Here is a 27,172-nt window from a genome sequence, read left to right as displayed (position 1 = left end):
GTTCTTGTGCAACGCAGCTAGCTCTTTATTCGCACGAAGTAATGGCTGCTATCGACAGGGGATCTCAAGTTGATTCCGTATTTCTAGATTTCCGGAAAGCTTCTGACACCGTTCCTCACAAGCGACTTCTAATCAAGCTGCGGGCCTGTGGGGTATCGTCTCAGTTGTGCGACTTGATTCGTGATTTCCTGTCAGGAAGGTCGCATTTCGTAGTAATAGACGGCAAATCATCGAGTAAAACTGAAGTGATATCAGTTGTTCGCCAGGGAAGCGTCCTGGGACCTCTGCTGTTCCTGATCTATATAAATGACCTGGGTGACAATCTGAGCAGTTCTCTTAGGCTGTTCGCAGATGATGCTGTAATTTACCGTCTAGCAAGGTCATCCGAAGACCAGTATCAGTTGCAAAGCGATTTAGGAAAGATTGCTGTATGGTGTGGCAGGTGGCAGTTGACGCTAAATAACGAAAAGTGTGAGGTGATCCACATGAGTTCCAAAAAAAATCCGTTGGAATTCGATTACTCGATAAATAGTACAATTCTCAAGGCTGTCAATTCAACTAAGTACCTGGGTGTTAAAATTACGAACAACTTCAGTTGGAAAGACCACATAGATAATATTGTGGGAAAGGCGAGCCAAAGGTTGCGTTTCATTGGCAGGACACTTAGAAGATGCAACAAGTCCACTAAAGAGGCAGGTTACACTACACTCGTTCGTCCTCTGTTAGAATATTGCTGCGCGGTGTGGGATCCTTACCAGGTGGGGTTGACGGAGGACATCGAAAAGGTGCAAAAAAAGGGCAGCTCGTTTTGTATTATCACGTAACAGGGGAGAGAGTGTGGCAGATATGATACGCGAGTTGGGACGGAAGTCATTAAAGCAAAGACGTTTTTCGTCGCGGCGAGATCTATTTACGAAATTTCAAACTTTCTCTTCCGAATGCGCAAATATTTTGTTGAGCTCAACCTACATAGGTAGGAATGATCATCAAAATAAAATAAGAGAAATCAGAACTCGAACAGAAAGTATTAGGTGTTCGTTTTTCCCGCTCGCTGTTCGGGAATGGAATGGTAGGAAGATAGTACGATTGTGGTTCGATGAACCCTCTGCCAAGCACTTAAATGTGAATTGCAGAGTAATCATGTAGATGTAGATGGGTAGATGACATAACTAATGAGGAGGTATTGAATAGAATTGGGGAGAAGAAGAGTTTGAGGCACAGCTTGACTAGAAGAAGGACGTGTTCTGAGGCATGAAGGGATCAGCAATCTAGAATTGGAGGGCAGCGTGGAGAGTAAAAATTGTAGAGGGAGACAAAGAGATGAATACACTAAGCAGATTCAGAAGGATGTAGGCTGCAGTAAGTACTGGGAGATTCAGAAGCTTTCACAGGATAGAGTAGCATGGAGAGCTGTATCAAACCAGTGTCTGGACTGAAGACCATAACAACAACAACCCTAGAGCTCTGTTCTCTGGGTCACTTTTATTTGCCCCCCCCCCCTCCCCCCTTTTATAAACTGCAGATGTTAACCCACGACCAATCAGCTGCTGAGGTGGACTCGCTAGCTGTCAGATGACGACTCCTTTACATCTGGCAGTATACTCACCTCGTCGCTGCAGCCGGCGGCGTGCTTGGCGTCGGGCCTCCAGACGGAGAGCGGCACGCGGCCGGTGGCGGCGGCCCGGCGCACGGCGTCTGCAACGGCAGCGACTCGCACGCCCAGCAGGTGGCGGCCGGCAGCGGCGAGCAGGCAGTCCCCGGCGCGCAGGCCGGCCGCCTCGGCGGGGGAGCCCGCGTCCACGGCGGACACCCAGGGGAAGACGTCCCACTGCGTGCGCGTCACGTGCAGGCCCGCCGCGCCGCCGCCCCCCGCCCGCATCTCCACCTGCAGCTCCAGCACGCGGCCGCTGGTACCCGACTCCTCTTCCTGCCGCTCCATCACTGCCGCCGGCGCCTCATCGGGTGGAGTCTCTCCTGTCATCACAAAAAATACACTCCTGGAATTGGAAAAAAGAACACATTGACACCGGTGTGTCAGACCCACCATACTTGCTCCGGACACTGCGAGAGGGCTGTACAAGCAATGATCACACGCACGGCACAGCGGGCACACCAGGAACCGCGGTGTTGGCCGTCGAATGGCGCTAGCTGCGCAGCATTTGTGCACCGCCGCCGTCAGTGTCAGCCAGTTTTCCGTGGCATACGGAGCTCCATCGCAGTCTTTAACACTGGTAGCATGCCGCGACAGCGTGGACGTGAACCGTATGTGCAGTTGACGGACTTTGAGCGAGGGCGTATAGTGGGCATGCGGGAGGCCGGGTGGACGTACCGCCGAATTGCTCAACACGTGGGGCGTGAGGTCTCCACAGTACATCGATGTTGTCGCCAGTGGTCGGCGGAAGGTGCACGTGCCCGTCGACCTGGGACCGGACCGCAGCGACGCACGGATGCACGCCAAGACCGTAGGATCCTACGCAGTGCCGTAGGGGACCGCACCGCCACTTCCCAGCAAATTAGGGACACTGTTGCTCCTGGGGTATCGGCGAGGACCATTCGCAACCGTCTCCATGAAGCTGGGCTACGGTCCCGCACACCGTTAGGCCGTCTTCCGCTCACGCCCCAACATCGTGCAGCCCGCCTCCAGTGGTGTCGCGACAGGCGTGAATGGAGGGACGAATGGAGACGTGTCGTCTTCAGCGATGAGAGTCGCTTCTGCCTTGGTGCCAATGATGGTCGTATGCGTGTTTGGCGCCGTGCAGGTGAGCGCCACAATCAGGACTGCATACGACCGAGGCACACAGGGCCAACACCCGGCATCATGGTGTGGGGAGCAATCACCTACACTGGCCGTACACCACTGGTGATCGTCGAGGGGACACTGAACAGTGCACGGTACATCCAAACCGTCATCGAACCCATCGTTCTACCATTCCTAGACCGGCAAGGGAACTTGCTGTTCCAACAGGACAATGCACGTCCGCATGTATCCCGTGCCACCCAACGTGCTCTAGAAGGTGTAAGTCAACTACCCTGGCCAGCAAGATCTCCAGATCTGTCCCCCATTGAGCATGTTTGGGACTGGATGAAGCATCGTCTCACGCAGTCTGCACGTCCAGCACGAACGCTGGTCCAACTGAGGCGCCAGGTGGAAATGGCATGGCAAGCCGTTCCACAGGACTACATCCAGCATCTCTACGATCGTCTCCATGGGAGAATAGCAGCCTGCATTGCTGCGAAAGGTGGATATACACTGTACTAGTGCCGACATTGTGCATGCTCTGTTGCCTGTATCTATGTGCCTGTGGTTCTGTCAGTGTGATCATGTGATGCATCTGACCCCAGGAATGTGTCAATAAAGTTTCCCCTTCCTGGGACAATGAATTCACGGTGTTCTTATTTCAATTTCCAGGAGTGTATCACACGTCTCAACACAAAGGCCTTTCCGGAAACAGCGATCGTGTGAGACCCAACTAGCTGTATTTGTTCGTGAGACCCAGAAAATATTAGATACAGTCTCCCAAGTAGATGCCATTTTCCATGACTTCTGGAAGGCGTTCGATACAGTTCCGCACTGTCGCCTGATAAACAAAGTAAGAAGCTACGGCATATCAGACCAGCTGTGTGGCTGGATTGAAGAGTTTTTAGCAAACAGAACACAGCATGAAACTTCCTGGCAGATTAAAACTGTGTGCCCGACAGAGACTCGAACAGTTTTAATCTGCTAGGAAGTTTCATATCAGCGCACACTCCGCTGCAGAGTGAAAATCTCATTCAGAACACAGCATGTTGTTCTCAATGAAGAGACGTCTACAGACGTTAAAGTAACCTCTGGCGTGCCACAGGCGAGTGTTATGGGACCATTGTTTTTCACAATATATATAAATGACCTAGTAGATAGGGTCGGAAGTTCCATACGGCTTTTCGCGGATGATGCTGTAGCATACAGAGAAGTTGCAGCATTAGAAAATTCCAGCGAAATGCACGAAGATCTGCAGCGGATAGGCACTTGGTGCAGGGAGTGGCAACTGACCCTTAACATAGACAAATGTAATGTATTGCGAATACATAGAAGGAAGGATCCTTTTTTTGTATGATTATATGATAGCGGAACAAACACTGGCAGCACTTACTTCTGCAAAATATCTGGGAGTAAGCGTACGGAACGATTTGAAGTGGAATGATCATATAAAATTAATTGTTGGTAAGGCGGGTGCCAGGTTGAGATTCATTGGGAGAGTCCTTGGAAAATGTAGTCCATCAACAAAGGAGGTGGCTTACAAAACACTCGTTCGACCTATATCTGAGTATTGCTCATCAGTGTGGGATCCGTACCAGGTCGGGTTGACAGAGGAGATAGAGAAGATACAAAGAAGAGCGTCGCGTTTCGTCACAGGGTTATTTGGTAAGCGTGGTAGCGTTACGGAGATCTTTAGCAAACTCAAGTGGCGGACTCTGCAAGAGAGGCACTCTGCATCGCGGTGTAGCTTGCTGTCCAGGTTTCGAAAGAGTGCGTTTCTGGATGAGGTATCGAGTATATTGCTTCCTCCTACTTATACCTCCCGAGGACTTCACGAATGTAAAATTAGAGAGATTCGAGCGCACACGGAGGCTTTCCGGCAGTCGTTCTTCCCGCGAACCTTACGCGACTGGAACAGGAAAAGGAGGTAATGACAGTGGCACGTAAAGTGCCCTCCGCCACACACAGTTGGGTGGCTTGCGGTGTATAAATGTAGATGTAGATGTTGCTATGATCCTTAGGCCCAACACTGGTTTGATGCAGCTCTCCACGCTAGTCAATCTTATTCGAGCCTCGTTATCTCTGCCCAACAGCTGGAATCAATGTCCATTTGAACTTCCTTACTGCATTTATTTGGAAGTGAGCGTATGGCATCGTTGGCCGGGAGACCCCATCCGGAGAAGTTCGGCAGCCAAGTGAAAGTCTTATTTCATTTGACACCACATTGGACGACTTGGCGCGCCGATGATAAGGATGAAATGATGATGAGGACAACACAACACCCAGTACCCGATCGGAGAAAATCTCCACCCCGCCGGTAATCGAACCCGGGCCCCCTTGCATGGGATGTGGCTGCATTTATGAAGTTTATAATTTAAACTGTAATTAGCCACAAGTATGGTAAAAAAAACTTTTTAAATCAAAACATTACCAGCCCATCTTCAGATCACTCTTACATGTTTCATCTCTTTCTTGCTGGGACCTTGTTTTGCAATGATTACTGATTGTGTGCACTAACACATTATTTATTTACTAGCTATACGTTCATGCTTCGTGACGGAACTTAGAGAAGGACTTAGGTTCTGTACCTCGATTGGTAGACACGGGACCGTTATAGGATCACTTCATCCTAGCCAATAAATGATACTTATCGAAAGAAGCATAGCAATTTCGTTAAGTTTTTAATTTTCTTTTAATTTGTGTTCTGCGTTACGGTAGGTCTGGTCATGGGGGAAGCCTCGTCAGAGGTCCACCTCATAAGCGTCTAGGGAAGTGATTCCAGTGGTGGTTTCCCGTTGCCTTCCACTGATGATGATGAAATGATAATGAGGACAACACAACACCGAGTCCCTGAACGGAGAAAATCTCCGACCCAGCCGGGAATCGCACCCGGGCCCCTCGGCGTGACAGACCCACGCGCTGACCACTCAGCTGTCGGGGCGGACAAGTTCTTAACACACAAAGCGAAATCAGAAAAATCCGTATATCCTAGCCAAATAAATTCAGTTTAGGTTTGTGTTTGTAACAAAAAGATTGATCCGTATGTGACGGTACCTGACGGTTTTCTGCTTCTGAACTGCCCTTCTAAACAGCATCCCATACGAGCAGACCAGTTACGTGTTTATCTGTGATTACCCGTACTTTAAGTACATGGGCTACGCACAGCTCTGTTTAAAAAGAATAGCTCGATGCAGTCATAGTGTCGAGCCACGCACGTCTGCTTTCGCACCCAGCAGCTAACTCCTTGCAAGTAATAATCTGTAGCCGTGTTCCTGCAGTCAAATAGTCTATGCATTGTCTAGAATTGCGAATTATAAAATACACAGAAATAAAAAATAGAAGATAAAAGAAAAACTTAATAAAATGTGTTCTGCCCTAACACGTGTAATTGATGTAGATGACAGAGAATTATGTTGATCCTTGCGTGGTGGCCGAGCGGTTCTAGGCGCTACAGTCTGGAACCGCGCGACCGCTACGGTCGCAGGTTCGAATCCTGCCTCGGGCATGGATGTGTGTGATGTCCTTAGGTTACTTAGGTTTAAGTAGTTCTAAGTTCTAGGGGACTGATGACCTTAGAAGTTAAGTCCCATAGTGCTCAGAGCCATTTGAACCATTTTTGAATTATGTTGAATAATGTTTATCCAAGAAAGGACATCTCAAATAAATGGTGTAAGGCCCTACGATATTCGATTAGAATGCAGACCGTAAATAGCATTATCAAATACATTAAATTACGTTGAGAGAGTGATGAGAATTGTAGCAAAATTCCCAAACTAAATTGTAATAAAAGATAGACGAAAACTATGGCCGTTTTTTAAACACAATACACGAAATATTCATCAGTTCAAAACAATTCAGAGTTCAACATGATGAGTTACAAATCATCATGCGGGAAACAAAGAACAGTAACTCATACTCTGTCTATTCTCAGTTCCGTAATACAAGCGGAAAAAGTTAGTGTCCTATACTGGAACACATTTGGACCTCTCAAAATATAAAGTCCCTTCAAAAGTTTGAGTGTCATAGCAGCCGTTCACTGTCCAGAGTCTAAGGCCCGCTCCATGCACATGATGGCACAGACAGGGCTGCCTCCTTCCACAACTTACGTAAAAGTACCCTCAAAAGTTAACTCCCGTGACAGTCGTTCACCGCACAGAATCTGTCACCCACTCGATCAGGTATCACCCTATACCATAGGCAGGTCTGCCTTCTTGCAGAACGAACATCCAAGCGTCCAGAATCGCTCCCATGAGCTCTTCACTCGAAAAAGTCTGTCTCCACTTGACTCCCATAGTGTTTTCCTACTGTCTGCTTTTCTAGTGGTTGAGGGGCGTCCCCACCAAAAATACACCATTCTTACATTCTACAGACATCATTTCAATCAACTTAACCACTTACCAAACTAAACTACTATACTGCAACAATATTTAAAAGGAAATGTATTTAACATTTGGCCACATCGGACCACTCACAATAAATATAAATAAATGTTTGTCCACAAATAAATAAACTGGTATTATTGTGCAAGTGCACTCATGATAAATGAAAGCAGATTGTTGTTAAATATCGTTTAAACACTTAACTTATGCCTGCCTGTCAGAAACACCTTTTGGCACTCTTTTACAAAGATGGTGTCAGCTAACACATGCGACTGACTGAAATTGCGTATTATCCGTTACAATTAACATTTAAATAAAGTTACTGGCAACATAGTAAACTGCTCATTAAATAAATAGACAAGTATGACAAAATGTGAAGTACTCACGCTGCATAAATTTGCCGTGAAATTGTGAAGGATATGATGTTCTGACAAACATCTGCATAATAAAAAGATATACAAAACGTAATAAGCCAACAAATAAATTAGATACAGATACATAGCTTTTAGAAATGATGATAGCTAGAGTGCAATGCTATCGTCTAAGATACCGTATGCTGAAATCGCATAAAGTGGTTAAAAGTTGTTAGTTCAGAGGTTCATTGTCTAAATATTTATTTGGTGTGAAATATTAACTTCCGTAATTTTAATGGCTCAAATGGCTCTGAGCACTATGGGACTTAACTTCGGAGGTCATCAGTCCCCTAGAACATAGAACTACTTAAACCTAAGTAACCTAAGGACATCACACACATCCATGCCCGAGGCAGGATTCGAACCTGCGACCGTAGCGGTCGCGCGGTTCCAGACTGTAGTGCCTAGAGCCGTTCGGGCACTCTGGCTGGCTCCGTAATTTTAAAGATATTGAAATATTGTTGTGCCACTGGACGCACCTAATTTTTTCGAGATCGAAAATGTTTTCAGATTTACGTTAATACTTGACTGCGAATTGTTATAAATTCATCCCGCGCTATATGAAGCCATCTTTCAGTGTTGACACTCCTCCACTTCTTGGAGAATTGTATGGCCCCTTTCCAGATCTGCTATTTACCGTATCTGGCCCCGTGCTCCTTGTCTCTCCAACTGAATTCACCTGCAGCAGCCGCGTAACATACTCGTCCCTCTGACTCGCACCCAGCCAAACAAGAAAATTCTGCTCTCCTCTATACCAGCCCTAAATGGACGAATTACTCGCCCACATACTCTTAACGTTACACGAAGATAAGACTGCGCACTTAACTCTGTCACTGACGTAAACTTCCGAAAATGCTTCTGTCACTGAAATATGCACAAACTAATGGCACCATGTACTGGTTGTTTAGTATACTATGCCATCACTAAATAAACATCCTAACTACTAAGTCGAGAAAACTCCTAAAACTTTAAATTACGGTGTCTTTTTCTCTCTGCTATATTTTTGATGAAACTGAGCCTATATGTTACCCAACCTACGTTCATTTACTTACGAAAACCCTACGAAAATTCGTCTAATGGTTTTAGAGATTAGCGTGTTCAAACAGACAGATAGGCAGACAAAAAGGTTGTATAAGGGGTGATTAAAAAGTTTCCGTTTGAGGGCGTACATACAACTTACCGCGTTTCCGATGCAGATATATGAACACTGACATGTAGAAAAGGGAGCCGGCCGCGGTGACCGAGCGGTTCTAGGCGCTTCAGTTAGGAACCGCGCGACTGCTACCGTCACAGGTTCGAATCCTGAATCCGGCATGGATGTGTGTGGTGTCCTTAGGTTATTTAGGTTTAAGTAGTTCTAAGTTCTAGGGGACTGATGACCTCAGATGTTAAGTCCCATAGTGCTCAGAGCCATTTGAACCATTTGATTTTTAGGAAAGGGATTAGTGCGGCATTCGTGTCTTTCCGACGTGCATGCGGTAAATGCGGAAATCTGAACCATGACGACGTTACTATCAAATGTGTCCAAACAGTACCAACATTCTTTTATTCTTTTGTTGACTTTTGTTGGTTGCCATAGGACAAACTCCGGCAGACATCCTTCAGATGTGAGGAATCTGTATCGGGCAGCATGTCTGTCGAAAACATCCTTGTGGAATTGTGTGCGACAAAGGGTGGTGCTGCTTCATGATAACGCACGACTCCATATCACAAATTTCATAACTTAAGTGGGAGACACTAGAGCACCCGCCCTATAGTTCTGATTTCTCTCCGTACGATTGTCTGCCCCGATAGCTGAATGGTCAGCGCGACGGACTGCCGTCCTAAGAGGCCCAGGTTCGATTTCCGGCTGGGTTGTTGGGCTGTGTTTCGGGAAGGAGACCAGACACTGAGGTCATCGGTCTCATAGGATTAGGGAAGGACGGGGAAGGAAGTCGGCCGTGCCCTTTGAAAGGAACCGTCCCGGCATTTGCCTGGAGCGATTTAGGGACATCACGGAAAACCGAAATCAGGATGGCCGGACACGGGATTGAACCGTCGTCCTCCCGGCTGGGTCGCGGATTGTCTCCGCTCAGAGACTGGGTGTTGTGTTGTCTTCATCATCATTTCATCCCCATCCGGCGCGCAGGTCGCCCAATGTGGCGTCGAATGTAATAACACCTGCACCAAGGCGGCTGGACCTGCCCCGTAAGGGGCCTCCCGACCAATGACGCCAAATGCTCATTTCCATTTCCATACGATTATAACGCCTTTGCGAGCGGTCTAAGGCGCTGCAGTCACGGACTGTGCGGCTGATCCCGGCGGAGGTTCGAGTCCTCATTCGGGCATGAGTGTGTGTGTTTGTCCTTAGCATAATTTAGGTTAAGTAGTGTGTAAGCTTAGGCACTGATGACCTTAGCAGTTAAGTCCCATAAGATTTCACACACATTTGAACATATAACGCCTTTGGTCCCTTAAAAAAGGTCTTGAAGGCTCAACGAATCCTGTGGGATGAGGATATGCAGCAGGCAGGTACGGACTTCTTCTCGCAGTAGAATACGGTGTTTTACCAAACGGGTATCTTCAAAAATGGTTCAAATGGCTCTGAGCACTATGCGACTTAACTTCTGAGGAGGTCATCTGTCCCCTGGAACTTAGAACTACTTAAACCTAACCTTAGTACATCACACACATCCATGCCCGAGGCAGGATTCGAACCTGCGACCGTTGCGGTCGCGCGGTTCCAGACTGTAGCGCCTAGAACCGCTCAGCCACACCGACCGGCCGGGTATCTTCAACCTGGTGCGTCGATGGGCTGTTGCCTTAGTGCCCACGGTGAATTTGCCTGATTGACGTGCGGCTTCTGGACTGTACAGCCTTGTGAAGAAAACTTTTTGATCGCCCCTTATAGATAAAACTTTAAATCACGACATCTTCTTTTCTGTGATCCGATTTCGACGAAATAAAGCCTATACGCTGACACAAGCACAGCTCAAGTTACCAGTGAAAACAACATGAAAATTCATCAAGTGTTTTTGGAGATTACCATGTCCAGACAGACAACCACGACAGTTTTACGGTTTCATTATCAGTATATAGTTTTATTTATCATATGGTTTTAAGTACAGTGTTAAATAAAATAGAAACAGTAGCACATGTACTTTGCAAAGGACATTCGAAATTTTAATGTAATCAATTGGACGTTCGTTGCCGTCAGGAAATCGTTGAAGGTACCACGATACGCTCTGTTGGAACTTTCTGTAACTATGTGAACAGTTTGCCTGGCTGCTCCACAGTCGCATTTTGCAGATGGAGCGTTACCCCATCTACAAGAGAGTCTGCGCTTCTGATTGATTGGTGCGTATTCTGTTAATTGTTGTCCATATTCTGGGCGACTGGTCGAAGGCAGATGTTTGTTTCTCATGCAGGGCAAATTCGAGCAATGTGGAGCGCAAGCCTGTGTCCAGTCTCGCTACCATGAGTCGGTGAAGTTCAAATGAGACGTGTGCAGTTCCATGGCTTTTTTCATGAATGGTTTTCTTGATCGTAGACAGTTTCTTTCTAGTGTAACCGCGTCTTGATCGATAGCGAGTTGCGAGTTGGCTTGTATGAATTTAAACTCACGGAGAAGAGATGCTTTTCGTTGAAGGCCAGGGGACGGAATGTGACTTAATACAGGCATCCATTCGATTTGGGGGGTGGGGGGGGGGTTGATTTTAGTATACCACTGATAATTCTCATTGTGCTGTTCAGCTGTGCATTTGTCTGTGTGCGCTACTGAGCAGTACAGGAGCACCAAACACTGAGGTGGCAAAAGTCATGGGATACCTCTTAATATCGTGTTGGACCTCCTTTTAACCGACGTGGCGTGGACTCAATAAGTCGTTGGAAGTCCCCTGCAGAAATAATGAGCCATACTGCCTCTATTGGCGTCCATAACTGCGAAAGTGTTACCGGTGCAGGATTTTGTGCACGAACTGACCTCTCGATGATATCCCACAAATGTTCGATTTAATTCATGTCCGGCGGTCTGGGTGGCCAGATCAATCACTCGAATTGTACAGACTGTTCTTCAAACCAATCGCGAATAACAGTGGCTCAGTGACATGACACATTGTCATCCATAAAAATTCCTTCGTAGTTTGGGAAGATGAAGTCCATGAATGGCTTCGAATTGTCTCCAAGTAGCCGAACACAACCATTTCCAGTCAATGATCGGTTCAGTTGGACCAGAGGACCCAGTCTTTTCCACGTAAATATAGACCACACCATTACGGAACCCCTACCAATTTGCATAGTGCCATTTTGACAACTTGGTTCCATGGCTTCTTGAGGTCTGCGGCATATTCAAACCCTACCATTAGCTCTTACCAACGGAAACCGGGACTCATCTGATCTGGCCTCCGTTTTCCAGTCAGCTAGGGTCTAATTGATATGATCACGAGCCCAGGAGAGGCGATGCAGGCGAAGTTGTGCTGTTAGCAAAGGCACTTGCATCGTTCGTTTGCTGCCATAGCCTATTGACGGAAAATTTCGCCGCACTGTACTAAGGGCTACGTTCGTCATATGGCCTTCATTGAATTCTGCGGTTATTTGACTCCCGGCCATTGTCAGCTTTCGTGGCGGGAGCCGCTACTTCTCAATCAAGTGGCTCTTTAATTGGCCTGACAAGGGCTGAGTGCACCCCGCAGTAATTAACACTTCAAAAATCGAAGCGTAGTTGGTGATAGAGCTTGCCACTTGCCACATTTTTGTATACTGTTTTGGAATACTTGACTGCACAATGGACAACAGATGTTCGAAACTTGCATACGACATACTCAGAAAGTTTTTTAATACGATGGTAGTGCTCTGATTTTTCTTCATTCAGTAGGTTTCTTAATGAATTAAATATGTTCGTTTTGTATGCATTTCTCCACCAAACAAATTTCCTTTCTTCTTAACTTTTTGTTTTTCGTCACGACTTTTCTTCAATGATAATAATGGAACAACGGTGGCGGCTGCTGTGGCACTGTCAACTTCCAATTGTTTATCTCACGACACGACTCTGACGCAAACACTTCTGAAGGTACTTGTATCAACTTCCTGAAATGAGTTTCCCCAAACGACTTTCAGAAACAGACTTGCCCAAGTTTTTATTCTAATGTAAATATCTCTGCAAGTGCTTGCCGAAGTCACTTATTAGTGGGGATGCGCCTTTAGTCAAGTTTTCTTATCAGCGGACATTGTTCTTCTCTCAATCTTTCCTTATATTTATTTCATAAACAAGCTATAACTTAATGACGTTGAGGCTACCGTTTTATAGTGCCGATCGAGAGATGCGGAAATCAGATTTTCATCCACCGCAATCTAATTTCATGTACATATTAACAGCATTACATCGACTGCAGTACCCTCGCCAGAAGCAGATCATCCTTGACCGCTGTATCAGGATAAGGCGTCGTACGGAGAGGGAAGCTCGGCGTCACCCCGAAGGGGAAAGCGTGTTCTTTTCCCGCAACAGACACACAAAATCCAGACGCTGGTGGGAACACTGACCTTCGCTGTGCCGCAGTGTGGTCCATAGCGCATACTGTTATCTGAATCGGCTAAACACTTTAGGCCCACAATTATATCCGACGACTAGTGACTCGGGTAGCTCTGAGTTTCCACAGCCGGACGACCTATCTGACGTAGCGCTAGTAAATTAAACACACAATTCTTCCTCATGAACCAATCTGTCTATTAGTGAAAACCGCATCAAAATCCCTACAGTAGTTTCTGAGACTAGCCATCACATACAGAAAGAAAAACAAGAGTGGGAGCTCTAATTTATACTATGTATAGATACAGACATTGCTACCAAAGACGTTAGATGTTTCCCATTTCAACATCGTGAAAAAACTACATTCTGCTTCAAGGCCGACTAAAACTACACAAAATAAATTTTTGTGCATAGTACTGGCGAACGGGTATCGTGCGCAGCACCTGTCTCCAGTGGAATATTTCATAGTGATGAAATACATCACATTATAGAAACAAGGACTCGCATAATCATTCACAGATGCATCATCAACACACCCCACTACTATTCGTTCTCGGTCATTAATGTGCACATGCCACGACGTGCTTCAATCGCTATTGAATCAAAATGCCCTTATTTGCAATATATGCAGTCACAAAACATCATAGGGGGAAAAAAGAAACAAGAACGAATGGAAATCATGGATTACACAACGAACATCCGTGAAAGGGTGTGGTGTTTCCATCAGGAACAACACGCTTCTTTCCCAAAAATTTTCATTAAAAGATATGTTATGAGTAAAGTCGCCTTCAGTGCAAGCTAGCGAATTATTTAAAAGTTGCACACAGGACGATCTTTAGTGTAACGGTAGGCAACGTGTTAGGTGTAACAGCTAGACCGCGTGGGAATGTACGTTGAAAGAAGAAAACTTCGATAGTAACATATGTAGTAGACTCAGGCTCCGAACCGCTAACGACACGAATATAATCGTATTTAAAAACGTTAACAATTTAGAAACGCAAAAGTCAAGGAAAGTATGAGTTATTAAAAAAAGAAGCCACATAAAAATAGTAATTAGTCCATGTTCTCAATGGTCTGGTGCAAGTCCTTTTACTTGACGCCACTTCGGCGTCTTGTGTGTTCCTAAAATACTTCAGTTATCCAACTGGGGAAAAGGGACATACAGTTGAAAGTGGAATCCGAAACACGGATCGTTTCTGCGGAATCATTGAGTATTTCAGAGCTGAACGATAGGTTAAAGACAAACTGAAAAAAAATCAGTGGTCCGACCAGGGGTTTGATCCTGGAACCCGTCGTTTTCCAGGTAAGAACTATACCACTTTTTCCTTTTTCATGCCGGCCGTGGTGGCCGAGCGGTTCTAGGCGCTACATTCTGGAACTGCGCGACCGCTACGGTTGCAGGTTCGAATCCTGCCTCGGGCATGGATGTGTTGATGCCCTTAGGTTAGTTAGGTTTAAGTAGTTCTAAAAGTTCTAGAGGACTGATGACCTCAGAAGTTAAGTCTCATAGTGCTTAGAGCCATTTGAACCATTTTTGAACCTTTTTCCTTTTGTTCGTTATTGTTCTCGTCATTTGGTCTGAGCGAACGTCACGGGACATCCTTTCAAATTCATCGTTGAATACAGCACTCAAGTTTTTTGTTTTCTTTTTTTATCAGTCCTCTGACCGAACACGATGAGCTACCGCTAGACCACAAGGCTCACCTGTTTATTAACGATACGAGTGGGAATCCTATTACAAAACCGATCATCTACGACAGTTTACGAAGATGCACAAGGGTCAGTTCAAAGTTACAACGATATCGATTTTAAGGTAGTAGAGTAGTGGCCTACCGAGCTGTCATCGGACAAAGGATGCAGTGTAGTCCCACTGGGGTGTCCACAAGTAATTAGTTACACTGTTTCAACTTTAAACTGTTCGGCCTGTAATATACGTACGAGCAAAGTCAAGCGAGGAAATATGTATATTATTTTGATGCCAATTCCGTGTATATATATATATATTGTGACTGTTCATCACTTCTGAACTACGTTCAGCGTAAGAAGTAAGGCTGAATAAAAATGAGACACATGTAAAAAACGTATTTTGTACTAAACATGGCAGAACATCTGCTTATCCAACCGAACTCAGTCTTGTACATGGTCTGAAAGTCGCTAGATCTCACGGAATCACGAGGCAAATATAGCACGGTATGTGACAAACAGAGCAATGCTGCACCTGCAGAGGAAAGTGCCGACAGGTGCGTGAAATAACAATACACTGTTCTATTGTTCCAGATGTCGGTGGGTGGAGCAAAAGCATATCAGTGCCGTCAATGGACAGTGTGTTCAGGAATGACAGAAGCACTGTGTAATCTTGCTAAGTACTGGGCACTTAATATGTGGCATCCAATAAACAGCGATAGAATAGTACTGGTAGTGTTGCAAGGCGTCTGAGAATTTGTCTGTGGAGCTCATGTCCACTCGCTACACTCTGCTTTATCTCGATGCGGTGACGCTACTTCCACGGCGGTGCTTCTGCTTATTGCAACCAAATCACTCGTGTTTTACGTCGCTATTCTTCTCCCTGACGTCCAACAATCCGTTTATGTCACACAAATGAGGAACTAATTGCCCTGTTACTGCAAGACTGTTGCGAGTTTGTTTCATATTCATGTCAGGCAAATGCTGGAGTTGTTGACTGCGATCACAGTAAAGCCTTTTTGTGTCGTATGCAGAACACTGTAAACTTGCCTGAAAACATAATTTACATCACCTGCATACGTGACAGTAGTGTGGTAGGATCCGATCTCCTTCCTTTCTTTGCCTTTTCGAACAAGATAGATATTTTCCATTATCACTAAACTTGAATCGTATGGTTCTGCCTTTGGCCAAACACAATTTCTCGTTTTTGTTTTATATATACATATTTTGGTGGTGTTTCACCAACTTTAGTGTGTTTCCTTTATTTTTCTCTCAAACAATAAGTAGATGTTACGTGAGAATACATATAGTTTCGTAATTGTGGTCACTATGTCAATTTTTAACAAAAATATTTGCCATAGCATCATATACCATATATTTTGTAGCAGAGCTGATATGTTTAATATAATTTATCATATCCAAGCCATAAGGAGCTCTCTAAAGTAGTGTGTTCTATTGTAAAAGAAAAAAATAGGCCTAATGTGAATACACTGTTTTTGTCATTTTAGGCCTAAAATGTTTCCGGATAAAGCACAGTACATGTAGATGAAACCTACATCTGCTACTAAGATACTCGTATATTATAACTTTGTTATAACTTTATGAATATAATGACCACAATTCCTAAAGTATATGCATTCTTATGCAACATTTACATATTGCTTAACAGAAAAATGAAGGCAACCCACTGTCGACAATAAAACGGCAACGAAATATGTATGGGTGAGGTAAAAACAAGAAACTGAATTTTGCTTAAGACAACATCATTAAAAAAGTATTTATTCTCAAAGAAAACACAGGCATACAAAGAGAACTTTCAAAAGAGTTATCATCTCAAGACGAATATCGCTGAACTTCTTGTTTTCATGTATATGTCTTGATCCGTAAAACTGCAGGAATTCAGATGTGGCCAAACCACCTCATCTGATAATATTTGGGCCGTGAAACGTTCTGTCACCTACGATGCGAGCCCTACAGATTGACAGTAAAGCCCTCCCGTCCACCTTACACAGGGTGATTTTGTCAGATGTGGATAAACTGCCGGCCAGAGTGGCCGTGCGGTTCTAGGCGCTGCAGTTTGGAACCGAGCGACCGCTACGGTCGCAGGTTCGAATCTTGCCTCGGGCATGGATGTGTGTGATGTCCTTAGGTTAATTAGGTTTAAGTAGTTCTAAGTTCTAGGCGACTGATGACCTCAGAAGTTTAGACGCATAGTGTTCAGAGCCATTTGAACCATTTGGATAAACTGCAGAAAACGATATGTGAGAGGACAAGGAGCAAAAGGGCCGGAATTGCACTCAAAGGAGGAAGATGGAGAAAAAAAATCTTTGAGAGAGCATGTTTTAATGGCTGATAGCCCACATGAGAAAAGTCCATGTAATTGGGAATATTCCGTCTGTACTATAGATCGACGCTGAAGAGGACTGTGAGCTGGAGCACTATGGCGCAGTGCCACATGCCCTTCGTACCACCAAGTGCACGTGTTTCACCAGGGGAGGCAGGGCCACCCACAGGAAGTGCAAATATATCTCACCCCTGAGGTCATGCGGGAGCCTAACTGTTCCCACGAGGTGGTCGCCAGTATGATGGTGGGCTACCTCCCTACTGCTGACTGGGTGTACTTCCCCCGAAACGAATATTACTTTGTTCGCTCCACATACTCTCAAGAATCGTTTCCTGCAATTTGTCCCAATTTAGCAAAATCGTCCTGTGTACTGGTACGGTATAGAACGTAGAGAACCTGCCCTCCAAAATAAACACATCAAAAAAAGTTTTGCATCACCCCGGTTCCCAGAACTCCTGAAGACAGACGTTGATTGTGGATATTGTATCACAGATACAGTCCCTTTGACTGTTCAGAGATGTCAACAAACTCGCCCAAAGATGTAAACAACCATGCATGAGCAGCGCCTATTAGACGGAGGGGGTCCGACGGTCGATCAGTTCCAGTCATTCCACCAGGAAGGAGGTACACGGCTCGTGTTGTCGGTAGATCAACCACGCCTAGACGGTCAATATCGCGGTTCGATCGCGTCCGCATTGTTACTTTTTGCCAGGAAGGGTCTTCAACAAGGGAAGTGTCCAGGCGACTCGGAGTGAAAAAAATTTTCAAATGTGTGTGAAATCTTATGGAACTTAACTGCTAAGGTCATCAGTCCCAAAGCTTACACACTACTTAACCTAAATTATCCTATGGACAGACACACACACCCATGCCCGAGGGAGGACTCGAACCTCCTCCGGGACCAGCCGCACAGTCCATGACTGCAGCGTTTTAGACCGCTTGGCTAATCCCGCGCGGCGACTCGGAGTGAACCAAAGCGATGTTGTTCGGACATGGAGGAGATACAGAGAGACAGGAAGTGTCGATGACATGCGTCGCTCAGGCCGCCCAAGGGCTACTACTGCAGTGGCTGACCGCTACCTATGGATTATGGCTCGAAGGAACCCTGACAGCAAAGCCACCATGTTGAATAATGCTTTTTCTGCAGCCATAGGACGTCGTGTTACGACTCAAATTGTGCGCCATAGGCTGCGTGATGCGCTACTTCACTCCTGATGTACATGGCGAGGTCCATCTTTGCAACGTAGTACAGATGGGCCCAACAATATGCTGAATGGACCGCTCAGGATTGGAATCACGTTCTCTTCACCGATGAGTGTCGCATATGCCTTCAACCAGGCAATCGTCGAAGATGTGTTTGTAGGCAACCCGGTCAGGCTGTACGCCTTAGACACACTGTCCAGCGAGTGCAACAAGTGGAGGTTAACTGATGTTTTGGGGTGACATTATGTGGGGCCGACGTACGCCGCTGGTGGTCATGTAAGGCGCCGTAACGGCTGTACGAAACGTGAATGCCATCCTCCGGCCGACAGTGCAACCATATCGGCAGCATATTGGCGAGGCATTCGTCTTCACACACGACAATTCGGGCCCCCATCGTGCACATCTTGTGAATGGCTTCCTTCAGGATAACGACATCGCTCGACTAGAGTGGCCAGCATGTTCTCCGGACATGAATACCATAGAACATGCCTGGGATAGACTGAAACAGCTGTATTTAGACGCCGGCCGAAGTGGCCGTGCGGTTAAAGGCGCTGCAGTCTGGAACCGCAAGACCGCTACGGTCGCAGGTTCGAATCCTGCCTCGGGCATGGATGTTTGTGATGTCCTTAGGTTGGTTAGGTTTAACTAGTTCTAAATTCTAGGGGACTAATGACCTCAGCAGTTGAGTCCCATAGTGCTCAGAGCCATTTGAACCATTTTTTTGTATTTAGACGACGTGACCCACCAACCACTCTGAGGGATCTAGGCCGAATCGCCGTTGAGGAGTGGGACAATCTGGACCAACAGTGCCTTGATGAACTTGTGGATAGTATGCAACGATGAATACAGGCTTGCATCAATGCAAGAGGACGTGCTACTGGGTATTAGAGGTACTGGTGTGTACAGCAACCTGGATCGCCGCCTCTGAAGGTCTCGCTGTATGGTTGTACAACACGTAATGTGCGGTTTTCCTGAGCAATAAAAAGGGCGGAAATGATGTTTATGTTGATCTATATTCCAGTTTTCTGTACAGGTTTCGGAACTCTCGGAACCGAGGTGATGCAAAACTTCTTTTGATGTGTGTATGTCGTGTCCTCTCTAAGAATGAAGTCAAGGTTATTTTTCTGCCAGCATCCAAGACAGCCACGCTCATTAGTTCTGTGAAGGATCACTTGATTCTACGGAATGCGTCAGTGTGGTTTGTGAAGTATCGAGAGTACTTTATGTACAATAACGTTGCCAGGAACATGGATGCTATACGAGGGCTGTGTCGGAAGTTTTTAGCAGCTCTTAAAACGGAAATCTGTGGTCAATTGGATTGTTTCAGTTTGAAAGAGCGTTGTTTCTCGACCCTAGAGCGCACACGCCGGTTCCCCCACGACCGGGGATTTCTATCCATGCTGCGAACGGTGAGTGAAGGTGCAGGCAGCTTTTAGTCAGACAGATTGCAAGATGGACCTGTCGCACCGCGTATTACTTCTACAAAAAGAAAGTTAACCGAAGAAGAATGTTACTCTTCTATGGTATGTGTTCTTGATGAGTCTGCTCCTTCTAGGGCCACCGTTGTAAATTGGTTCATGAATTTTGAAGGTGTCACGAGTCTGTTGACAATGAACTCCGTCCCGGTCTCCCAGAAAAGGCTTTGATCCGAGAAAACATTGAAGCTGTGAAGAAAATTGATCGAAGATTATCAAAATCTCACATTTTGCGGCGTTGAAGGGATCTTAAATATCGGATCGACTGTGGCACAAAGAATCCTTCGTGACCATTTACGCCTATCCGAAAGATAAGCCCGTAGGGTGTCACATTCGCTGACACAGGCCCAAAAGCACACAAGAATGGATTGGTGTCGCTTCATGGTTGAAAAATTCGACAAAGGGCGCCCCAAAGGTACAATATCGTCACATATGACGAAACATGGGTGCACCATCACGATCCTGAAACTGAGAGACAATCTTCAGCATGATACTTTCCAGGTGAGGAACCACCCACGAATGGTCGGAGAATTAGGACTCCTGCAAAGAATACGCTGGCCACTTTCCTTAGCAAAATGGATCATGTCACTTCTTTGACCCTGGATACAAAAATGAATGCTGACTGATATACGGCTGAATGTGTGACGAAAGTCATCGTCACGTGTAGGTCACAGCATTCAAAGTCGAAGAGTGGTCACCTTCTTCTGCGTCACGACAATGTCTCAGGACACGCTGCTGCCAGAACAATGGGTGTCTTGGAGTAGGAAGAAGTGCGAGTGTTACCGCACCCACCCTTTTCATCTGACCTTGCTCCGTGCCACTTCTTCCTGTTCCCAAAGACAAAGTAAAAAATTCGCGGACAGCGTTTTTAATCCGATGGAGAGGCTGTCGCAGCATATAACAGTGCTCCAAGTGACTTCCCTAAAGAAGCTTGGATTGAGACATTTTTGAAGGGGTTTCAAAGAATAGAAAAATGTGTAAGTGCTCATGAAGAATACTTTGAAAAGTTGTAACAGTTACATTGTAAATAAATTCTTTTCTGAATTTCTGCTAAAAACTTTTGGCATAACTCTCGTACCCGCCTGCTAGCCCGCCCGGTTGGCCGTGCGGTCTAAAGCACGGCTTTCGGGGCGGGAAGGAGCGCCTGGTCCCCGGCACGAATCCGCCCGGCGGATTTGTGTCGAGGTCCGGTGGACCGGCCAGTCTGTGGATGGTTTTTAGGCGGTTTTCCACCTGCCTCGGCGAATGCGGGCGGGTTCCCCTCGTTGCGCCTCAATTACACTATGTCGGCGATTGCTGCGCAAACAAGTTCTCCACGTACGCGTACACCACCATTACTCTACCACGCAACATAAGGGTTACACTCGTCTGGTGTGAGACATTCCCTGGGGGCTCCACCGGGGGCCGAACCGCACAATAACCCTGGGTTCGGTGTGGGGCGGCGGAGGGGTGAAATGGACTGCGGTAGTCGTCGTGGGGTTGTGGACCACTGCGGCTGCGGCGGGGACGGAGCCTCTCCGTCGTTTCTAGGCCCCCGGTTACAATACAATACCTGCCTGCTACAGCTTGAAAAATCTGCCACGACCAAACACTGCGCACAGACAGGTCACTCTATAATTTACGAAAACGTTTAGATTTTGACATGTGTATCATCCTTCTGGGATCGGTTTTTCAGGGGAACCATTAAAATATGTGTGAATAGTAATGTAGTTAAACGTGATGATGGTTTTAACCTTGACAAAAATTGGAATCTGGCACTGGCAGTAGTTAGTGTTTATTTGTAATTGTAATGTTACCCTGCGGACCAGAATTTGTGACATGTAATCCTTCACAGGGGGGCATCACGGTAGCATATACATATGTCGCCCATGTGGTATACAATTTCTTCCACCGAGATTTTCCGTGTATGTTTGCGCAGTTGGCTCATCCTAACGGGAAATAGCTGAGCGATTCACAGCCGAAATATTAGCAGATGGCAGAGTTTGATTACGGGCAATTTTATAGACCCTCTATAAAGTTACTTCCTCATATGAGACAACTTTTACATTAATAATACACCATCAACAGTGTCCGGTCACTCATGTTGTGCGGAATTGATCGCTAGTTGTCACGACAGGCGGGCCCGTCAGTGTGTAAGGAGGCGGGGTGTATTGTGTTTGCGGTAGAGAAGCAGTAACATCAGGACCAGTCAGGTGGGAGAGCTCAATGACTTCTAAGATGGACTGGTCTCTGGATGTCACCTAAGTGTCCAATGCACCAGGGAGTCTTCTAAAGCTCCCACGTCCACTGTTTGTGATGTGACTATGAAGTGGAAACGCGGGACAGTCACTGCTAAACCAAGACCAGACAGATCTCAAGTACTGACCCAAAGGGACTGTCGAGCATTGCGGAGGGTGCTTGTAAAAAATCGCGTGAAATCAGCGGAAAGAATCACTCGTGAGTTCCAAAGCGCTGCCAGTAGTCCGGCTAGCGTAAGGAGTTAAAAATAATGGTGCACAAAGGTCGAGCACATTCTCATAAGCCACACATTTCTATAGACAGTGCTAAGTGATCCTTGAGGTGGTGTAAAGAGCGAAGCCACTGGACAGTCGTTCAGATGGTTCAAATGGCTCTGAGCACTACGGCACTTAACATCTGAGGTCATCAGTCCCCTAGAACTTAGAACTACTTAAACCTAACTAACCTAAGGACATCACACACATCCAGGCCCGAGGCAGGATTCGAGCCTGCGACCGTAGCAGCAGCGCGGTTCCGGACTGAAGCGCCTAGAACCACTCGGTCACAGCGGCCGGCTTTGGCGGATGCCTGGAGAACGTTACCTGTCAGCAAGCGTAATGTCAACAGTGAAGTATGAAGTAGGCAAGCGCCGGCCGCTGTGGCCGAGCGATTCGAGGCGCTTTTTCCGGAACCGCGCTGCTGCTGCGGTCGCAGGTTCGAGTCCTGCCTCGGGCATGGATTTCTGTGGTGTCCTTAGGTTAGTTAGGTTTAAGTAGTTTTAAGTCGAGGGGTCTGATGAACTCAGATGTTAAGTCTCATAGTGCTCAGAGCCATTTGAACCGTTTTTGGGGGAGGCAGTGTTACGGTATGGGGATGTTTTTCGTGGTTAGAGCGTGGTCCTCTTATTGTGCTTAAGAAGACGCTAAATGTGGAAGGACACGAACACATATTGCAACACTGTGTAGTAGAGGAGCAGTTCGCAGTATGCAAAACACGCAGTCATAAAGTTGCGTCTGAGAGGCAGTTGTTTGTGGACAGTAACATTCCTGAAGTAGAATGGCCTGCCCATACGCCCCACCTGAACCCTGAAACCACTTAGGGGTGAGCTAGAACGTCGTCTTCGCTCTAGATCACAGCGTCCAAGATTACCAGTTACTCTGGTTTCGGATCTAAGGGAAGAATGGGCTACCAATCCCCCACAGACATTCAGGCACCTCACTGAAATTGTCCCCAGCAGAGCTAAATCCGACATAAAGGCGAACGGTGGAAACACCTCATATTAGTGTCCACAAACCTACATATACATCTACATCTACATTTATACTCCGCAAGCCACCCAACGGTGTGTGGCGGAGGGCACTTTACGTGCCACTGTCATTACCTCCCTTTCCTGTTCGCGGGAAGAACGACTGCCGGAAAGCCTCCGTGTGCGCTCGAATCCCTCTAATTTTACATTCGTGATGTCCTCGGGAGGTATAAGTAGGGGTAAGCAATATATTCGATACCTCATCCAGAAACGCACCCTCTCGAAACCTGGACAGCAAGCTACACCGCGATGCAGAGCACCTCTCTTGCAGATTCTGCCACTTGAGTTCGCTAAACATCTCCGTAACGCTTATCACGCTTACCAAATAACCCTGTGACGAAACGCGACGCTCTTCTTTGGATCTTCTCTATCTCCTCCGTCAACCCGACCTGCTGCGGATCCCACACTGATGAGCAATACTCAAGTATAGGCCGAACGAGTGTTTTGTAAGCCACCTTCTTTGTTGATGGACTACATTTTCCAAGGACTCTCCCAATGAATCTCAACCTGGCACCCGCCTTACCAACAATTAATTTTATATGATCATTCCACTACAAATCGTTCCGTACGCTTACTCCCAGATATTTTGCAGACGTAACTGCTACCAGTGTTTGTTCCGCTATCATATAATCATACAATAAAGGATCCTTCCTTCTATGTATTCGCAGTACATTACATTTGTCTATGTTAAGGGTCAGTTGCCACTCCCTGCACCAAGTGCCTATTCGCTGCAATTTTCTAATGCTGCAACTTCTCTGTATGCTACAGCATCATCCGCGAAAAGCCGCATGGAACTTCCGACACTATCTACTAGGTCATTTACATATATTGTGAAAAACAATGGTGTCATAACACTCCGCTGTGGCACGCCAGAGGTTACTTTAACGTCTGTAGACGTCTCTCCATTGAGAACAACATGCTGTGTCTGGATACTTCTGATCAGATAGCGTTCTTTAATCAAGGTTTCCTTGATTTATTCTGTTAATTTTTGCTTTCACTCGGTGAACTAATTCTCTAGTCAGTCTCTGTCTTATTTAAATTTTCCTTTCGAAGACCAGAATGGAACCTGCAGCAGCAGCCGTATCAAGCTCGTGCACTGGAACTTGCTGCTGCTGCCGCAACCGCTGTGGCCTGAATCCCCAATCTGAACAGATAACGGCCAGCAAATGAACGGCGCACCAGTTGCGAAGGCGCAGTTTCTGGGCGCACGTCCAGTTCAACTGGTTTTTGACACTCCCTGGGAAAAGGCTGATACTGGTTGGTCACAACATTACGGCCATCGAAACAACGGCGTGTCACTTCCTCTCCTGCGGTGTAAAGAGCTGCACATTGTAATGCATGGCACTTGTTCCCTTAGTTGTTATTTACTCTTCATCGATCGCCAAGATGAAAAGGACTGGAAGCGGTTCCTGATAATACTAATCTTCAGTTATGAAATTTATAACTATTTAAAACACATTCTACAATTTTAAGACACTAAACTCTCGCCAATTCGGACTCCATTAACTCGGAATTCGCGACAATTCGGAATGGTTTCTTATCGCAAAGTGAAACGCCGTTGAACTATGCCGGACATTATTCGCGACTGACTCTTCTATTGAAAAATGTTGGTTGCACCCAATCCGTTCCCATTTGCTTCACGGTGGCCGATGTAGACGCAACCAACTTGATGAATGTATGTTGCTCTTTAATGCCCAAGAAAATGGCGACGCAATATCGACGAAAGGACCCTAATGAAACTGAAAGCCTTTAATGTGAAGATTGCCATTTTCATGTGGCAAGCAGCTGGAAACAATTTAAAAGTACGACTCCTCAAAACAAATGGAATAACCTTTATGCAACAAGAAGAACAGTTTAATCTTGAAGGAATACAAGCTTCAGATTTCCAGATAGTATTGCTAACTACAAGCATGGAGGATATTCGACACTAGCTGGATCAACACACACATTTTTGCGACTTAGCCCTGACTAGGAACGAAATAATTCACCAGGCACAAGGCATTTGAAGCGAAGAAGAGGAAATCATTAATATCAGTGAACATTCAAACGAAAGGGGTAATCTGGACGTACTTCTCAACTTTATTCACATTTACTTGGGCTATCAAAAGTACTTCTTTACGCTAAAAGACATGCGGCGACAATTGAAAAAGCCATTGTCTTCAGAAATTGGGGATGAATATATTACCTTGATCTACGCGAGGTAGCAGTGCCTCGTTGGCTGCTGTGGACCATATCATTGTACGTGTATATTCAAATAAATGATTAAGTTCGTCCCATTTTATAGTTAATGTCTCATAAATTTTCAGTAGAGGACAGACTCATGTTTTTCACTCATAGTAATCTAAAGTGGAGTAATGTATACAACAAGCTTGTTTAATGTAACCTCTGGATATGTATTCTTACTTTAATTTGTATAATTATTCATTGTTATGATGCCATTACTCTGGAGGTGATACGGCTATGCCATCCTCAGATTTGGCTTAATCAGTAGTTATAGGGGGACCTTCGTACAGTTTAACGTGGACTATGAACGACGGCGCAACTGAGCATTTTTTCACACAGAAACCATTACCAGCGGTACAAAAAATGATAGCTGTCGGAAAAATTTTAGTATCGAGCTACCCGTTTTTTTTATTCCCTATAGATTACTTTTTAATTTTTTACGCGGCTACGGATTTTTTGTTTTTTACTTCCAAAATTTACCTTCATCGGCGTGAGCTTCATCTTACATATGAGAAAAATTTCTCTTCCCGACGTACTGAATGTACAGAAAGATACTTTTCTTCGTAATGAAAATTAAATTAGACAAACTTTTTATATCGCTCCTTTGTCTAGTGTCAATATAATATTTCTCTTCTTTCAATATTAACAGGACACTGTTAAAAATCTTCATTTTGTTTTAATATATAAACATTTCTTCTCTGCATTTAAAATGTAAGAAATAAAAAAAAGTTGTAAACCTTTAAATTTCGTCTTTACTTTTTTAAACGTATTTAAAACTAACAAAAGTTTGTTACTGTTAGCTTAAAGATAAGAAATCTTCACATTAACTAAAATGCAAACAAGAAAAGGATGAACCAGCGACCAACGCTTTTTATACTGGTATTCTGCTCATGCATCTGTCTTCCTTTTTTTTTAGGCACAGTTTCATATTGAGACACAGCGTTTGCTCTCTAACTACTCTGTCAAACTTATTTTATGACGCTCGAATTCCCTTTTTCCTGTTTCATTTGATGCATTTTTAATTTTTCTTCTTTTGCCGATTAAATTAAATATCTCAAGCGTCATCTTAGGATTTCTACTAGGCCTTGTCTTTTTGCCTAATTAATCTGCTTCTGCCTTCACTATTTCATCTCTCAAAGTAACACATCCTCCTACTAATGTATTTCATTTCCCTGTTTCAGTCAATTGTTGCGCAATACTCCCTTTGAAATTATCACTAATCCGTTGACCTTTCATTTATCTTGGTCCCATCTCCTTAATTTTTTCCTTTTCTGCAATTTCTTCAGTTTTAACCTCCAGTTCGTAACCAATAAATTATGGTAACAGTGTCCATTTGTCACTGTTTCCGAATTCTTTGTCTTACCCTTATATATTCTATCTGAATCCTTCCTGGGTTTCCAGGTTTCTTCCACGTTTACAACCTCCTTCCTCGATTAACCTCGATTAAACCAAATGATACCAACGACCAAATTGTATCCTGTGCAGATTTCTGCAGGTGTGTTTCCCTTTCATTCCTGTCCCCCCAGTCCATGTTCTTCTACTTTTTCCTTTCCTGTCTTTTCCTACTATCAAACTGCAGTTCCCATCACAATTCAATTTTTATACATTACATTAAACTACGGCTTAATGTACAAAATCGTCATATGCAGTAATAGTGTGCTTTATAACGGGAGTGGATGCTGTTAAGAA

At 45.3% G+C, this 27,172-nt stretch overlaps 1 protein-coding gene across 1 annotated transcript in view; it reads right to left on the bottom strand.

Moving 5' to 3' along the window:
* Nucleotides 1–27,172, bottom strand: part of LOC124795947 — a 120,009-nt gene that overhangs the window by 58,404 nt on the left and 34,433 nt on the right. The window contains exon 2 of the mRNA XM_047260027.1: nucleotides 1,607–1,974. Coding sequence (XP_047115983.1) covers nucleotides 1,607–1,974 — 368 coding nt within the window. The remainder of the gene's footprint in view (nucleotides 1–1,606; nucleotides 1,975–27,172) is intronic.

Source organism: Schistocerca piceifrons, chromosome 4 (genome assembly GCF_021461385.2).
Source record: "Schistocerca piceifrons isolate TAMUIC-IGC-003096 chromosome 4, iqSchPice1.1, whole genome shotgun sequence".
NCBI classification, from domain to species: domain Eukaryota; kingdom Metazoa; phylum Arthropoda; class Insecta; order Orthoptera; family Acrididae; genus Schistocerca; species Schistocerca piceifrons.
The sequence above is the reverse complement of the archived record's forward strand: the minus strand, read 5'-3'. Positions and strand labels throughout refer to the sequence as shown.